General features: G+C 49.8%; 3 protein-coding genes and 1 non-coding gene across 4 annotated transcripts; 1 reads left to right on the top strand and 3 right to left on the bottom strand.

Moving 5' to 3' along the window:
- Nucleotides 1–3633: 3633 nt before the first annotated feature.
- NCU08447 (hypothetical protein) lies at nucleotides 3634–5651 on the bottom strand. Its single transcript, XM_958197.2, has 3 exons — nucleotides 4630–5651; nucleotides 4502–4566; nucleotides 3634–4448 (listed from the first exon to the last, which is right to left on the bottom strand). Exons 1-3 carry the CDS (start codon nucleotides 5256–5258, stop codon nucleotides 3775–3777), a joined length of 1368 nt encoding a protein of 455 aa, XP_963290.1. The 5' UTR covers nucleotides 5259–5651; the 3' UTR covers nucleotides 3634–3774.
- An 830-nt stretch (nucleotides 5652–6481) lies between these two features.
- NCU15278 lies at nucleotides 6482–6569 on the top strand. Its single transcript has one exon. It is a non-coding gene; the product is annotated as a tRNA-Lys (tRNA).
- Nucleotides 6570–7076: 507 nt separating this feature from the next.
- On the bottom strand, nucleotides 7077–9091 carry NCU08448 (hypothetical protein). Its single transcript, XM_958198.2, has one exon. It carries the CDS (start codon nucleotides 8983–8985, stop codon nucleotides 7294–7296), a length of 1692 nt encoding a protein of 563 aa, XP_963291.2. The 5' UTR covers nucleotides 8986–9091; the 3' UTR covers nucleotides 7077–7293.
- Nucleotides 9092–9987: 896 nt separating this feature from the next.
- Nucleotides 9988–13886, bottom strand: NCU08449 (hypothetical protein). Its single transcript, XM_958199.2, has 4 exons — nucleotides 13041–13886; nucleotides 11769–12965; nucleotides 11396–11679; nucleotides 9988–11332 (listed from the first exon to the last, which is right to left on the bottom strand). Exons 1-4 carry the CDS (start codon nucleotides 13589–13591, stop codon nucleotides 10398–10400), a joined length of 2967 nt encoding a protein of 988 aa, XP_963292.1. The 5' UTR covers nucleotides 13592–13886; the 3' UTR covers nucleotides 9988–10397.
- Between the last annotated feature and the right edge of the window lie 3208 nt (nucleotides 13887–17094).

Genomic DNA, 17094 nt, shown 5'->3' with positions numbered 1-17094 from the left:
TAATATTTATTACGCTTCGGTTGTCGACCTCCGCGTATAGGACGTTGGGTGGAATATAATAGTGTAATAGGGGCTAGGGTTGTAATAGTATATAGGGCCGCCCCTAAAGGATTTATAATTAGAGTAGGTAAAGTAGTACTATTTTTACTATATACTATATTATTAGTATAGATATTTTTATATTTACTGCTCGGGATAATATTAGCGACCGAGAATAGTTTAATGTACTTAGCAATGAGGTTAGGATTATATTAATTTAGGTGCTCCTAATTTTGTAAGAGGGGTGTACTTTCTATTATATCTACTATAGTACGTACGGATACGCTTCTATTAACTATTAAGTGTACGATTTACTAGGATATTTCGGGTAGGATAAGAATAGAGTATAGTAATTGGAAATCGATATTTAATATTGCGAATATAAATATAATATATTCTATAAAAAAACCTTCGAGGCGAAATAAGAATAAGCCTGCCTTGCTTGTAGGCGTAGGGGTACTAAGCTTCTTCGGTTTTAGGGGTATCTATTCGGTTCGATTAAGGTAATAGTTATATTTATTATAGTAGGTGTTCTATAAGTAATTCTAGCGGTTAATATAATTTTATAGTATTTTAAGTAGGGTTTCGTAAAAATATATTACGTTGGCGATAATATATATATTAGGATGGTTGTTAATTAGGTCGGTTCGTTACTTCTCGTTCCGCTTCATTTACTTCTTCGGCTGGAGGTTCCGGAGCGGGAATATATTATAAATAGGGTCTTCTACGGATTATATATTTATAGTCCGGTTTAGTAATTAAAATTGTATAATTTCGAATAGGGTATTTATTATAAAGGACGAATTGGATTTATATATATACGAGGGGTTAGTAAGTTATATTGTTAGTACGGACGGTTTAATAAATTCGAATTTAAGCCGGTTAAAGTACTAGTAGAGCATAAAGAAGTAGGTGAGGCTATATCTATTATTACGGATAGCGCGGCTAAAATATTACTATAAATCCGAAATATCCTTAAATTTAATTTAATTGTATTGTACGATATATATTACATTAGGGATATTTATTCCTATTCCTAACGCTATTATAGATATAATAATGCAATATTGGGATTTAGGAGTAATAAATTAATAGTAGAAGCAATTTTAATTTATAGGGCGGATATATAAATAGTATATTTGGATGGTTAAATACGTATTAGATTAATTATAGAAATTGTATTTAATTAAGGAGCGGATGAAATATTTCTTTACTTTACCGATTAAATCCTTATTATTAATATAAATAATTATTTTTAGGATGATACTATTAAAAGTAGGGCCGAGGAGGAATTTAAAACGTTTAAAGTTTTATATTTTAAATTTAGGGATAGAATTAAAGACAATATTGATATTAGGCCGGTCGATAGAAGTACGAATAATTTGAAGCGAGTTTATTAATTATCCAAGTAGATAGAAGTTAGTATATTCTTATATATATACTTCCGATTCTTTAATTAATATAGTTGTATATCCGAACTATAGGATTGAAAGGGGTAGGGTCCGCTAGAGTTAATAAAGATCGGAGAAATAGGTATAAAAGTTGCGCTATTAGTAAATAGTATAAAGTTCGTTAATAGCAATAAACGCTATCCGAGTAGCGAATTCTAGAGTACGAAGGAGTTTGAGAAATCGGTAATAGAGGGTTTATTCAGGTCCGAGGAGAATATATATAAAATATCCCGAATATATACAATCCTATAATATATTAATTTAAATATATTAATTACCTATTAAAATAAATAGGGTAAATTTGTATATTTTATAGAGGTTTTAATTAATTAATAGGGGTTTAGCGTTAGAATATATTATAATAACGTTCCTTTATTTTTAATTGAAATGAGTGAGAGGTATAATTTGTAATGTAATTTATATAGGAAGAATGACCGATATTATTTAAAGTATAATGTTTTTATTAAACCCGGTTATAGTAATTAGAATTATATTACTATACCAGTAAATAATATAATAGATATATTTAATTTGCTTAGGGTAAGGTTAATATAGGGCTTGATTAAACGTTAATTGAGCGGTTAAGTTAAGTAAAAGTCGAATAATAGTATATATAAACCGAATTTAAAACTATTTATAATCGTTTAAATTCGTATATTCAATAATCGTAGCAATATATTACTATATAGTTATATTTAGTATAGGTAATATAGTAAGGTTAGAATAGGTTTTAAAGTATTAGATGAAGGTAAAAATTTCGTTGAAGGTATAATTTGTTTGGGCTATTATCTTAACTAAGTTTTAAATAATTTGGATTAAAGTTAATAGAAATACAATACCTATTTCTTGAGTAATAATTATTATAGCCGACGAAGGTGACCCCCTAGTAGATAATTAATAGTTAATATAGGTAATAATAGAAAAAAAAAAAAATGTTTACGGAAATTCGTACTTATATTATATTTAATAAGTGAGCCGTTTCTAAATGTAATTTGTTGTTGTTGAGATATTTGTAAGTGTTTGTAGATTTCTGGTCTTTGTTGAGGCCGATTTGTATGTGTACAATTGTAGCCGACGATGTTTTTGCGTAAAATTGTAATAGACCTCCTCTCACAAAAGTTCGAGGAGAGGAGACCCATATAATTGTGGGGCGGGTCCGCTGAAGCTTGTCGTCGGAGGTCATGTGATAGAGACTACAGCAGCCACTGAACCGAATGGCGGGATGCAGACCTAACGGGAAGCTGTGGACCTTATCGAGCCTATCAATCTGGTGCCGGTGGCAAATTGCGGGTACTGAAAAGGAGGAAAGAAGCGAGGTGCTAACTGCAGTGCCAACGAATCTCGACCGAACTCGTGTCCGATATTTCAACTCAAGTGATGAATCATGAACCTCAAGAAGGAAGGAGCGCCCGAAGCCGAAAACTCTGCGCGTTACGCATCCAATTGATAATGCATCTTCTCTCATGTCGACCCGAGCGGGAGGGAAGGAGGGAATCTTCAATTGGAAGCCCGACGTCCTCCAGCAGAGAAAATCCAATCCATCAATCAACCCCACGACAGTTACCCCGCTCCAACAGCAGGGCTTCGAAATTATTGACCTCCGTCGTCGCTCCGCATTCCTCAGATGTCATAAGTTCTTGCTTAGAAATATACCTCTATACACCTTCTCGGGCAAATGAGCATCATGTACGAGCCACGGGAGGGTAGCCTCTCATGTTGTGCGACGCGAACGAACAGCCTTACTTCAGGATTCGATGACCTTTTGTGGTGCAGGTCCTCGCCCGGTCTGGATGCTGTTGCTTGGGTGAGCTCCATTCGCCCTCTCCCTCTATTCACCCTACTCGATATCCAAAACAGAGAAGCTGGAATACCAAACTTGGTACAGGCTCTCGGTGGGCTCAAGCTCTCAGCGTCGGCGTACTGACAGTTATGGGAAGTTGGTCTTGCTTTCTTTATCATCCATCTAAAGCTCACGTCCCGTGATCCTCCAGCCCTTCATGGATACTTGATTGCAAAGGTCGTCGCCAGCTTGGCAGTCGAGGGTGGATGCGACGCAAGACATTAGTGGGGTCTCGCTTGAATGCCCTTGGCGATCCGTGGAAGGCTACAGTACCCGGCTAGCCAACGGTTGGGGCCTGATGGGCACAAGTGAGCCAAGGTATTCTGGGTATGTATCCAGGCTTGTTCACTGCTCAGGATTGATGTCTAGCATCCAATTACTAATGTCTGTGTGAACAGAATACTCAAAGTTTATCTTTGACAAAGAAAGAGAAAAGAGAAAGTCTCAACACCGCAGAGGCCAGTTCTCCTCGTCTCTTTCCACTCCAATCCAAATCTCGTTCTTCACCATGATCGCTCCCGCTGTCTTGGCTGCATTACACTCTGTCGAGACGATTGTCGTCGAAGTCAGTGACTTCAAAGCTGTTATATGGGTGGTGGATGCGCTTTCGTGTGCCGACATGGTACTCCTGCTCCCTTGGCTATGAGCCGTCGTCCCTCGACTTCGGCTTCGCTCTGCGTTGTATAACCCCAGTATGTCGTCTACGCTGTCGTTCCCCCTCCTCCTCCTGTTCTTTCTTTGCATGCTGGCTGGGCTTAGTGGTGTTTGGAATGTGTCGATATCCCGTAGGGACTCCATGTCGACAATAGTGTGTGATGAGGCCGAGTCGCGGACGTATGCTGGCGGTGGGGGGCTCGGACTGCGTTCAACTTTGCTGCTTGCTCCAGCTGTGGGTGTTTTGTGGTCTCCTGATGACTTTTGTTGTTGTTCTTGTTTGTGTTGCTCAACTATTGTGAATTCCGGCATTTCCAGGTTGTTTTGGTTGGGTGGATGGTAATCATGGTCTTCTGTCATTCCACGGCGTCGGAGATATAATGGACGCAGGGTCGGTATGCCCAGGCACACCATGGCTACTGCTATCTCGGCACCGGCCCAGATGAAGTACGGGGCAAAGTTGTCTACGGTTGGTCAGCACATGAAGACAATTCTTCAGGGATCGCGGTCAGCTTACAAGTGTAATCCCAGATGTTGAGATGTGACAACACAACGGTTCTAGTGATGCCGCAAGCACCAGCTCTGTAACATGTCAGCTTGATACCTAACCACATAACACTAGCAACGAGTATCTCGAGTACTCACATTACACCGAGGCTCATTCCACTTGCCAACATCATCTTCTCCCGTCGTGGCATCCTCAAAGACCAGATGAAGAGCCACGGGAAAATGGCAAAGATGAAATCACAGACACTGGACCACACTCCCAACCCAACACTCATGGGCTGAATCTTGATGTGCCATTTCCCTGGAGTTCTCAATGGATCCCAGCTGGCTTTTCTCGGTGTCGTCTGATTCCATAGCATGACCACCAGCGCAAAGGACGTCCCTGCCGTTACCACGATCAGCGCCCACAGCGCCATCTTCTGTCCCCTTAATTGCACCACTCTCAACAAGAAGAATCCCATGGACAACTTGGCCATGGCGTTGCCGGTTATCGCAAAGGTATTGGCGACATAGCTCCAAAAGATGGATCTCGACGTGTTCTCAAGCGACAGCGACCACAGACTGGCGCCCATGCCAAAGTGTACCGAGACATGAAGGAAGGTGGCGAAGAGAAGAAGGAAGAGGCCGGTCAGGACGTAGACGTAGTCTTCGGTACCGATGAACTTGACGATGTGGAGGCGGGTGTAAAGGCGTAGGAACATGAAGGAGAGTGAGAGAAGGGTCATGGACCAAACGGCGACGACTACTTCTAGTTGGCGATGTTCCATGATGCCAACTGGTCGTTTATCGAATCATTGTCGAAGTCGTTTGGTTGCCGTCACTGCATGCAAGTGATATGCCGTTTCCCCCGTTCGAGAGTTGGATGGGTATGGGAAGAAGAAGAAGAAAGAAAGAAAGAAAGAAAAAAGAACTGGTGGAGTGACTAGTCTAGCAGCGAACGATCACTGCGTGCCGAACTGAGACAAGAAACGTGGTGGGCATGTCTCAAGTTTTGGTTGACGGCCGAAGAAGAAAAGCTGGAAGTCCAGACTCTCGGAGCAACCTATCACGACATTTCTCCTCAGCAAGCAAGATTGCTTGCCCTTTTCTCATGATTTGCTCATCACTTCATTTTATCGAACTTGCTGGCCTGTCAGGCCTGTTGGGTTCCCCAACTGTCCCCATCGAACGGGTATGCCTACCACGCGAGTGGCAACACCGTACCATAGTAGCTGGATGACTGGTTCGATAGGTAACTTCGTGGGGGGTGATGATGGACATTTGGGATATCATAATCTCCAATCACCACTTCAAGACCGTCAGGAATGGCCAAAAACTCAAGCCCTCCCTCTTTTCACTGGAACAGACATCAACCATTCATCTGTGTTACCTCGTCTAAGCTCCCCTGCCGTACGTGAAGATGGTGGGCTGCTGTGGGCTACTAGCACTTATACCTCCCTGTCCGCGAGCGCGGATTGGCTGGGATCGCAACAAGGACTGACCAACGGGAGAGAGCAGGGTTAACCGCTGAAAAACAGGGGTCAAGGACTGGGGATTAGCTTGGGCGTAATATAGGGCTTTTAAGCGCCTGCACCGGGAGGGAGGTATTGAAGATGTTGATGTCATTGATAATGTCCTGGAGGGTGTTTCAGCACGCCATTGCCGTGATGAGACAGAATAAGCAGATTGACCTGGTGTGCAAGCCTGCCTCGGTAGGCGTTACCAAGAGCGTCTGATGATGCAAGTCGTATAACCCTAACCCTCCACTAGACATGAACAGCAAAGTCTGTGCTCCACAACTTCTTCCCAACCCCGGCCCCTGTCAAAATCGATCTCGATCTCGATGACAAGGAACCACCACCACACCATTGGCGCCAAAAACTTTCACACACACACATCAAAATTTTTTCTTCCCTTCCCACACCCATGAGCATAAAACCAGCTAGGTACATAAATGACCCAACCAACACTCTTTTCCAACTATCCGAATAGGAATGATTGATAGCCGCTTGCCCGGCTAGCTCAATCGGTAGAGCGTGAGACTCTTAAGGAGGTACTCCGTAATCTCAAGGTTGTGGGTTCGACCCCCACGTCGGGCTCAATTCCCGTCGTTCCTTAACTTTTTGCATTTTTTTTCCTTTTCTTTTCAGATTTTTGCATTTTCCGGTGACCTTCCTGGCCTTCGTTGTCGAGGGGCACTCGTCGTCGTCGTAGTCTTCTTCGTCGTTTTTCCTACTACTCTTTTTGTAGTTTTACACCCCTTCATCATCGTTTTCCTCCTCCTCCTCCTCCTCCTCCTCCTCCTCCTCTGTCTTGGCTGCTGCCTTTATTTCTTTTTGGTCTTCCTGCTTCCTTGTTCTCCTCTTCGGACGCAGACGCAGATTCAATCGAGCTTAGGCGGCGTTGCGTTTGCTTGCTTCTTCTTGTTTTAAGGTCGATTTCCGCGGGATCATTCCAAGATTCCTTGTCGTGCCCATGTCTGCGAAAGTTTGTGATCTTCTCGTGTGATGTGTCCCGCGTACATCCAGCGGATGAGGAAATCATCATGGAAACGGTTTCGGATCCATTGTGAGTTACCATAAAATGGACTTCCTCGAGTTTTGCTGGCAAACAGAACATTCTCTGTCTTTGGGGTTTATCGAATCTGGTCACTGCATATTTAGCCCTGTGTCATAGACCATCTTGCATTCAAGCGACATGTACCAAAGCGCCTTGAAGCCATTAACCATCCACATGGTACCATTGAACGCATTTATCCGGAGTCATTAACATCATATACAATATCCAAATCCAACCCTCCACGCCCGCCGCGATGTCGCCTATTTACCGCCCACCCCTAACTCCATCCCCCCTCTTGCCCTCCTCCTCATCCTCACTACTACTCAAATCATCCTCACTCATGCTCAACCTAAAATACTCCCCATCCGCGCCCGCACCTCCATTCCTCGCCATCAGCGCATGACTCTCAACCTCCCCGTCATCGTCCATCGTCCCCTTTCCATTCTGCCCACCATTCTCACCCGCCATCGCCTTCCTCTGCTGTGCCGCCCTCCAAACCCACCAAGCCACCACAACCGCCTCCATACCCACGAAAATCCCGACCCCCCACACATCAACCCTACTATGCCCGCTCAACAACAGTCCCAAAACTACATTAACCCACCCTGCCACCACCGCCCACCTCCCAAGCCAAATATGTCCATGGGAGATCCACGTCCTCCTGCGGATCCTCAGGAAATCCATGTGGTGTCTCCACCCCAGAATCACCTGGACGACCAGCAGGAAAGTAATAGCGAGACCAAGCCACTGGTGGGCGGTAGATGGGATGTGACGACCGGTCATGTACAAGCCTACGCCAGCGCCGGCAAGAGTAAAAATGGACGCGAGGGCTTGCACAAGCCAATGTCTCTGGAAGGCGTTGCCGGAGGAGGAGCTTCGGATCAAGATGACACCGAGGGGGAAGAGGATGAGGAAGGCAACGGTCATGAAGAAGGCGTGCGTTTTGGGGAGGGGGTTGGCGGTTACTTTGTCTAGCCAGCCCGAGGCGGAGAGGGGTTTAGTGGAGGTGCCGAGGAGGTTGTTGTTGTTGTTGCTGGTGTTGGGGACGATGGCTAGCGTCTTGAGCAGGTCGTCGACGGTCGGCTTTCCTAGGTAGTTACTGCTGCCGAGGACGGAGCGCGTCATGTCGGCCCAGAAAAAGCCGTATCCGCCTGTCTCGGAGCCGTGGTGGCGGTGCATCTTCAGATGCGCATCGCGAGGGAAGCTTCCGCTAAAATCTTGGCGATCATTCCAGGCCCAGAGGAAAGGCTGAGATGCAGAAGTGGCGGAGATGGAAGTCCGCCAGGACCCGGAGGAACCGGATGACCACAGGGAGCAGGAGTAGCAGGCGAGCAAGACGTCGGCGACATACGTCTTGGTGCCGGCTGCGGGGATGATGGGGTGTTCGTCGTGGTCGTCGTGTCTTTTGGCTTTCACTTTGACTTTGCCCTGCTCCTCCTCCTTGCTAGGAGCGGGCACGGTACCGGCTTCTTTCCAACTCGATGCCAGAACCTGGACGTCAAACCCTTTCCCAGCTACTGTCTCGAAATCGTCGATCAACTGCGGTTGACGATGTCCTTCCACTGTCCGCACACTCACTACCGGCTCCTTTTCGGTACCATTTACAGGGTCGCCGTAGACGATAAACATCAAGGCTCCTGCCATGGTCTGCCCTGTGCCAATGGCCGTCCATCCATTTGCGTTCCAGCGAGTGATGGTAAGGTGGAAGTAGATGTCGTGAGAGGAAGTGGTGGTGTTGGGGAGGGAGAAGAGGGAGAGGCAGAAGTCGGCTGCTCCTGAGGTAAGACCGGTGTGGCAGTATTGGACCTTGTTGTTGTTGTTGTTGTTGTTGTTGTTGTTGTTGTCGGTGGTTGTGGTAGTGGCAGTGGTAGGTGAAGCGCCGAGGAGGGTTTGTGTGAAGAGGGAGACGAAGAGGAGCAGCGCTCCGAGGAGGGAGGTGAGGCGCGCCATTACCATAGGTTGTAGAAAGACCTCGCTGGAGTTGCTGGACGATACAACAACTCACTCAAGAAGAAGAATGAGAGGAATCAGATGTGGGAAGAGGGAGAAGAGGAAAAGTTTCATGGGATGGATGGATGAATAAACGGGCCACTCGGGACTCGGCGTGCGCTAGGTGGTAGCAGATCTGCTGCCCGATGGCTGGGACGCCGGGGGGGTGATGAGTGGGGCGCTGACGGGCCGCGATGGTGGGTTCCTTTGCTGAGTGACCGATGACCGATGCGGGCAGTTTTTGGTGTTCGTTCCTCTTTTTTTTTCAATTTAAAAGTTCAATGTCCCGTCCTTTCGTTTTCTTCCTCATCGTTGTCGATTCATAATGGACGCTATCACAAATCACCGAACGAGTCGAGAAGAAACCATAAGCCAACTGCACTACTTTGGCGCAACCAACCCCAGACATGTGACATATTTGGCGCGCACCTTGCGGCTTTTTGGCGCGAAAAAGGATACCTACAGTAGGAAAGGTAGGCGATCAGGCGCAAATGCTCACCTCAGCTTCCCTTTGGAACCGAGGGCGCTGTCGTGCACCGCTGCCTCCCTGACCACCACTGCGACGGATCGCCAATCGCCGAGACTTCCGGTATTTACCCCGGCCGCTGAGTGGCTGAATCCATCGCATGTATGGACTTCTTATTCTCCGATTTTTCGGCAGTGCGTCTACCTATGACGTCTTCTCCACGATTATCGAAACCGACTGGTGCTATGAATAGTGGCATAACATTCATTTCCCTTTTGTTTCTATATACTACACAAGCCAATCCATACCAGGCCGACGGTAGCGGGTCCGGCCGCTATCGCCACTGATGTGCGCAGGGATTGATCTCAGGGCCCGGGAGTCAGGCACGTCAGACACGCCAGGCACACCAGGCACGCCAGGCACGCCGCGGGCCACGAAAAAGGGACGACGGGAACAGGGGACGACATCTCGCAGAGAGGTGAAAAGAAGATGGGACGAACGAGTGGGATCTTTAAACTGACTTTATTTTGAACGAGGACTCATGGACAACGGACAATGGCCTCTCCTATACCCAGAAACACAAACAACTATGCTATCAAAATGCCGGCCCTAGCAATCAATATACCCAAAGGGTGATGATGTAAAACAAGAGGGACCTCAAAAGCCCCTAGTAACACACCTCCAAACCCCCCTTTTTGCGCCGTTCACGATACTTGACAAATGCTTACCACAGAGCCGTTAACCTTTCTCCCGGCCTTCCTTGCGCCACCAAAAAGAGCCATTCATCAAAGCAGAACCAACCAACCAACCAACCGACCAATCGACCATGACCATGTCCAATACAAACCTCACTCCATCTCGACACTTCCCTCCCTCCCTCCCCCACTTTCATACTTAAAAACTGATACATAACCTAATCAAAAGCACCCGCCTCAACCTCAAACTGATAAGCCCCAACGTCCATGTGGTCCGCCGTCACCTGCCCCACCCCATTCCCAACCACACTCCCCGGATGCGGGCCCACGGACCCAATCTGCTGCTGCTGCTGTGCCGCTGCTGCTGGATGCGGCGCCATCCCAAACTGCGCCGGATGATGGGCCGCCACGAACTGGCCCGGCGCTCCCCACGCCGCATGCGTCCCCGTCGCCGCCGGGTGGTGCGGTGGCGGCGGGAACATGGCGTAGCTGGTGTAAAAGTAGTTGGCAGCCGGACCCGCAGAAGCCACGGAGGGGTCTTCGGCTGTCATGGTGTACCCGTTCACAGCGGACATGGCTGCCGCCGCGTGGGGGGACACGGCCATGGGGCCGTTGCCCGTGAGGGGGGAGTGGGACATGAATTGCGGTTGGTGAGTGGTGGCCGGGGAGGGGTGGCCGTAGTGGCTGTGCGAGTGCGAGTGGAACGGAGACGTGGGGATACCGTGCTGCGCGTACGGGTTGATTTGCTGCTGTTGTTGTTGTTGTTGGGGGTTGTTGTTTCGGGTACCGATCCCGAGGGAGGTGGGGGCGGTGCCTGTGGTGGTGTTGCTCATCTGGTGCGAAGCGGCCGTGGCGGGCGCCGAGAGGTGCGTGGAGGAGCCGCCTACGATCGAGAGACGGTTGCGTCCGCCGGGCCCATTGGAGAGCTCCGAGGACGAGGTTTCGGTCGAGAGGTGCCCGTGTAGTGAGACGTACGCTTTAAAGGTCTGCTGGACGACGGATTTGAGGCGCTCGCGGACAATGTCGGTTCCCGAGGCAAAGTCAATGTCTTGAAGCTTGATTTTGTGGTCGAGGATGTCGAGAAAGAGTTTGGAGAAGGCGTCACCGTCCTTGGAGGGGGAGAAGGGGGTGATGCGCGGTTTGATGTCGTGCCCTGGCTGATGTTAGTGATCTCGATTCCGTCAGAAAAAGTGAGGGAAAAGAAAGGCATACTCACAGGGCGTTTCGGGACGTTTGGCACCGGGAAAGAGCACATCCCAGATCTCGAACCACTTCTCCAGCTTATGCGCCTCCTGGTTCTTCTTGCGGTTTTGCCGCTCGAGAGCCGCCCATTGGACTGCGTCGATGCCCTCCTTCTTGGACGCATCTCCCAATTCGCATGCGTCGCTTTCCTTTTGGTGTTCTGATAAGTTGGCCAGACAAGTTGCTCGATCTGTTCCCGGGAAGATCTTGTAGCAGCGGTTACATTGGACGGGTGAGTGCACCCGTTTCAGATGTTCCCTATATCACCGGCCGGTTAACTCAGGACACACCTACAAACACATACACAGCGCTTAATGATAAGGTAAGTCTTCGGGACGGGAACTCACTTTAACCGCTGGATACTCTTGAACCCCGGCCCCGTACACGCCCTGTACTTGTGTTTCTTCCCATTCGCCGAATTGGTCTGTTGAATCCCGTATTTTTCCGGATCCCGCTTGTGGAACGGACATGCCAGCATCGGTTGCGACTCCTCGTTGCCAGCCACGCCAGGGCCAGATCCCGTGTCGATGTTCTTTTCCTCGTCTTCATCGCCATCATCACCATCACCACCACCACCACCACCACCACCACCACCACCGGCCCCGCCTCCACCTCCACCTCCTCCCCACTCACCACTTCCTCGTCCACCTCCTGCACCACCACCGCCACCACCAAACCCTCTTCCTTCCCTACCTCCTCCGTCCGAGTTAGACCGCCGCCTTCTCTTCCGCGAGTTACCATTCCCGTTACCCCCAGATCCGCCCCCAGGTGCTGAAGAATCCGTATAGGAAGACTTCCCACCCCTCGACGCATCCGAATTGCCCCTCTCTCTCAGATTATTCCCTCCACCATGAGCAGCACCGCTAGTAGTACCCGAGCCCGTATTGTTTCCAAACTGCCAACTCTCCACCTTATTCTTCACCGCCAGGTTATAATCCCGATGCAGGATCGGAATCAGATACGCAGCCAGCGGCAGATCCCCATTGACGGCTTCAATCACGGCCGACTCCAGATTACCGTTTTGGCCTGACCAGTCGTTGTCGTCCTCTTCCTCTTCTTCGTCATCTTCTTCCTCTTCCTCTTCCTCGGAGAAGTTATCATCAAGGTAATCGCCCATAATGTCCATGTCGTCTTCGTCGTCTTCTGACTCGCCACTGTCGGCGTCATCGTCGTCGTCATCATCATCGGACATCATGTCTTTGGCCTCTGCTGAGCGGGCATGAGGCCCATGCCCGTGGCCGTGGCCGTGACCGCCGTTGCCGCTGCCGGGAGCCGAAGAGTCGACGGCGAATAGGGCGTTCCGTAAGCTACTGGGGCGTGAAGGTGAGCGCGTTCCTGACGTGCTGTTGCTGCTACTGTTGCTGCTGCTGCTTCCGCCGCCGCCGCCGGGACCACCGCCACCACCGCCGCCATTGATGCCGTTAGGTGCATTATACCGGCCCTTTTTGGCGGGACGACGGCCGCCGTTGCCGCCGCCGCCGCCGGTGACGGTGAAGCGGCTGACGGGGGTGGTGTTGGTGATGGGGGATCTTGATGATAAGGATCTGTATGTAGTAGTAATCTCATTAACATGTGCACACTCACTTTATGTCTACTACACATAACTTGACTTGACTTACTCATCATTCCACTTATTCCCCATGCCCATGCCCACTCTCTCACTCTCACTCGGCTCCAAATCGCCCTCGGGGAAATTGCACTCGGTAGCCGTACTGGGCGGATTCGAAGTCACCCAGCTGCTGATGGACGCAGCGTAGCAATTGGACCCCAGGTCCGAATGCGTGCCCGGCGAAGGCGAGCGGGAGCTGGCGGATGTGGCTGCCGAGACCATGCTGCTGCCGCCGCTGCTTTTGCGGGCAGACCAGGCGGCTTCACTGTGACTGTGACTGTGGTGGTGATGGTGGCTGTTCATGGGGGTGTGGTGTTCAGGCTTGACTAAGGAGGCTAGATTGGGGTGGTGGTGGTGATGGGGTTGGGAGTGCTGGTGCTGGTGCTGATGCTGGTGTTGGTGTTGGTGTTGATAGGTGGGCTGGGGGGAATGCCATTTTGGTTGAGGTGCTGTTAGATGTTGCTGTTGCTGTGCTTGTTGTTGTTGTTGTTGTTGCCTTTCGTGACTGACGCCGTCTCCTAGGGTGGCCGCTGAGAGCGGCCCTGTGTGATGTCGAGACATTGTTTGAGATGGGCTTATTGATAGGGATTGTTGGCAATGATAATGACGATATGCAGTGTATAGGAGGTCTGTCAAAGAGAGAGGTAGGTAGATAAGGTATAGATAAATAGATAGATAGATGGGTATGAGGGGATGATGGTGGTTGCCAGTGATGCCTCTCACTGATGCTCTCCAGATTGCTTGAGATCGATCGAGGATGAGATCAAGTTATGTGGCAAAAGTGGTTTGTAAGAGGGGAAAGAAAGAATAAGTTTGGGAAGAAAAAAAGGATTTCCTTCCCCTCGGTCACGAAAAAAGATGTAAGTAGGGGGACCAGAACAACGATCGGGGGCATAGCCCTCCCTCCCTTTTTGATGACCAGATATGGATCAGACCACGAGCCCTACCTGTGTCAACCTGGGCCGTGTCCGCCGGTCCGTTGGCCGGGGCCCTGTCAGTGTGTGTTGGATTGGATCATGCTTCCGCCCCAATCCCCGCGGGCGCGGACGCGGGACTAGGAAGGGAAAGCCGCCGCCCATTCTGTGTAGTGTTGTGTTGTGTGCTGATGTGGAATCACCAGCCCCAGGAACAACAACAACAGCAGATGCTGGGTGTGTGTTTTCCGCAAGTTTCCAGGTGCTCCATAGCGTCAAAGGCGCTGGCGATGATGGCCTAAAGTGCGCGCTGACGCATTTGCGATGGTGGGCAGATTATGGATGGATGCCCATTGGATTGTGACCCGAAATGGCCTCGAGTTACTTTTTTGTTTTCTGCCCTCCAATGTTGCAACAAGTTACTACCTTGACTTAAAGAGACACACAGTTTGGCTTGGAAAAGCAGAAAAGAACACTATGCCGCCCGTCTCTTCCCTGTCCGGTTCCTGCAGCGGCCATTGGATCGATGGATGGTGCATAATACCACTGTAATACAACGCCACGTCGCCCTCTGAACCCTGAAAGGCGAACCCAAGCTGTTTTACCTAGACCACCTAGCCTTGGTTCAGGTTCCAGCTTCCTTCTCGGCGGGGGGGGACCAAGAGGCCCGCCAACGAGACGCCCGTCCTGGCATTGCGCTACAGGGGGTTGGCTTTTAGTGTTGTTGGGCGGTGGACATTGATGGACGTCAACATCGCCTACAAGGGAACCCAAGGGGGACAAGAGCCGCGCGCACTTGCGATGAACTTTGTCATCTCAGACAACGCTTGTGGGGAGATGACGATGGGGAAGAAAATGTGGGTGAAAAAAGAGACAAGGGAAGTGTTTTGTTTTCCCGTCATCTTTCTTATGGTGAGAAAGGAAACAGGAACACAACAAACACAAACAGATCGTGAAGACGGAACTCTCTCTTTATTTCCATGTCCACAAGCGAGCGAGACCTTTTGTACGCGTGCAAGGGTGTCTCCAACATATGTAAATCCTACCCCTACTCCCGTCCCTCCTAGGCATGTTGGCTGTTTGGGGGCGCATCACAGTGAGCAGCCAGTTCTCGGAGAATAAAAGGGGGCGCGAGAGGGAGACCGGGGAAGCGTCAGGTTGACCGTCCGGTAGTGCAAAATAAATTGTACAGATGATATGATGCAGACCAATATCGTTAATTCCGGCCGGGTAAGCGAAACATGACAGTCCAGCAGCAGCAGCAGGCAAGGCGAGCCGATTCGTGCTCCATTTTGTAGTATGTATTCGACGCAAATGCGTTGCGTCAATGTTGGGGCTTTACCGTATGTTTGTTTGTAAACAGGGCCAGCCTACCAGAGCTCAGGGGTGAACGGACGACGGTCCGGTCCGGGGCTGGGGCACCGGGGACAGCATGCCATTCAACAACACAAGGTGGATGGGCCTCCATGCTCCACCAACCGAACGTTGTCGACTTAATGCCGGCATGAAGCCATGGTGCCAGCCCAACCTTCTGGACATACTTGCTGTTGATCAGGATTGTGGTGGTGTGACCTGTCAAGGCGAGAATACGAGGGGGGACACACGTCTATCGTTCCGCTGGTGTTCATCGGGACTACCACCCACCTACCCACCCACATCATGTGTTCCCGATCTTGGGAGGTGTGGATGCTGTTACTACCCACGAAAACAGTCCATCTCGCATCACATCAGATGCGCAACTGAGAGTTTGATACCGCCGGCCTGCGGCTCGGGCTGGTCGCAGAGAGGGCCGTAAGGGATCCACGTGGCTGGGTGACATGTCCCGGGTCCAGCGCCGACCTGCCCCCGAGGGACTCAGACAAAGCCGAGCTGAGGACGTCTCCAGTGCCCCCCCCCCCCCCTGGATCGAGTTACTGCAGTAACATGCGGCTCATGTCGTCTGCAGCCCCCCTGTCCTTTTCAAGTAACCAATGGGGTGAGAGGTCGGAGCTCTTCTTTTGACGACATGTCATGCCGGGTGAATATGTCCACCCCGAGCCACCAACTGCCGATGCCGTGTCTAGCTGTCCCTTCTCGTTTTGTACTGAGCGATGGGTGTGATCCTTCTTACGAATGGACTCGCTCATGGTTTTCTCTAGATTTGTCCTTATCAGGCAAGCTGTTACAGATTGGTGGTGTGATTTATGCTGGATGTTGATGGAAAAGAACCCAGAGCAGATGGAGGGGGTAAAGCCGGGCGTCGACAGGCTCATAGTATAGTAATATCTCTGATTTGAACATTGCCAGGACGACCAATGGTTAAAGAGGTTGTTTTTCTAGTTTGTTTCCCATCAAGGGGCGGAATGAGTCGAGGATATGCCATCTTTGTTGACTGATGGCCTTGAGGGAGGGGGGCCGGATCATGGATGTTGGTTTGCCAAGACAAATCAGGGTTAGGGGTGGCTATGTGACGGTGAGTTTCCCAACAAGATGCGCCATCAGTCAAACCCGGACTTGGCCTTTTGGACCTAGGTTAAAACCCATGTTGAAGCTATGCGTGTTCAATTCAAGACCGTGACGAAGAAACATTTATTGCCAACCAAGTGGGATGGCATCAAATTGACTTGTTTAAGGATCCTGACCTGGGAGTTCATGGGGCCGTATGCTTGAACTTGGACATCATGGCTGAAGGATGCCCGTTTTCTTCCGAAAGATATATGACCCAAGGAACACCAAAGCCTTTGATTGCAGGAAACTCAATGGGTACCAGACAAGTGAGATAGAGGCGAGAGATGGGCGGTAACTGCCGGTCGAGACGTCGTCTTCCGTTCCTCAAGTCGCGTACTTTATTGAGGTGTCGACTTGACGATTGTCCAAATACCTACTGAAACCGAGACGATGCCATGAAGAGACGGGAGCTGGGACTGGATAAAGTCCTGTTAAATAGAGCTAAGGTTCAGTTCAAGTTGTAGCAGTAAAAGGACAACAGGGGTAAAGGGGCAGGTCTAGCAGGGCCGTTCCGGGGCGAGGCACGTGCCAGGAACAGTGAGCTAGAGGACCCCGCCGCTGCCTTTTTTGCGCCAGGCTAAATTGCTAGCACTAACTGAAAAGTGGAAGAATAAAAGGACTGTTCTTGGCGCTATCAAGACTCGAGACAAGTGACGTCGAGAG

The sequence above is a fragment of the Neurospora crassa genome, linkage group II (assembly GCF_000182925.2).
Source record: "Neurospora crassa OR74A linkage group II, whole genome shotgun sequence".
Taxonomy (NCBI): Eukaryota; Fungi; Ascomycota; class Sordariomycetes; order Sordariales; family Sordariaceae; genus Neurospora; species Neurospora crassa.
Note: the sequence above shows the minus strand (reverse complement) of the source record. Positions and strands in the feature narration are given on the sequence as shown.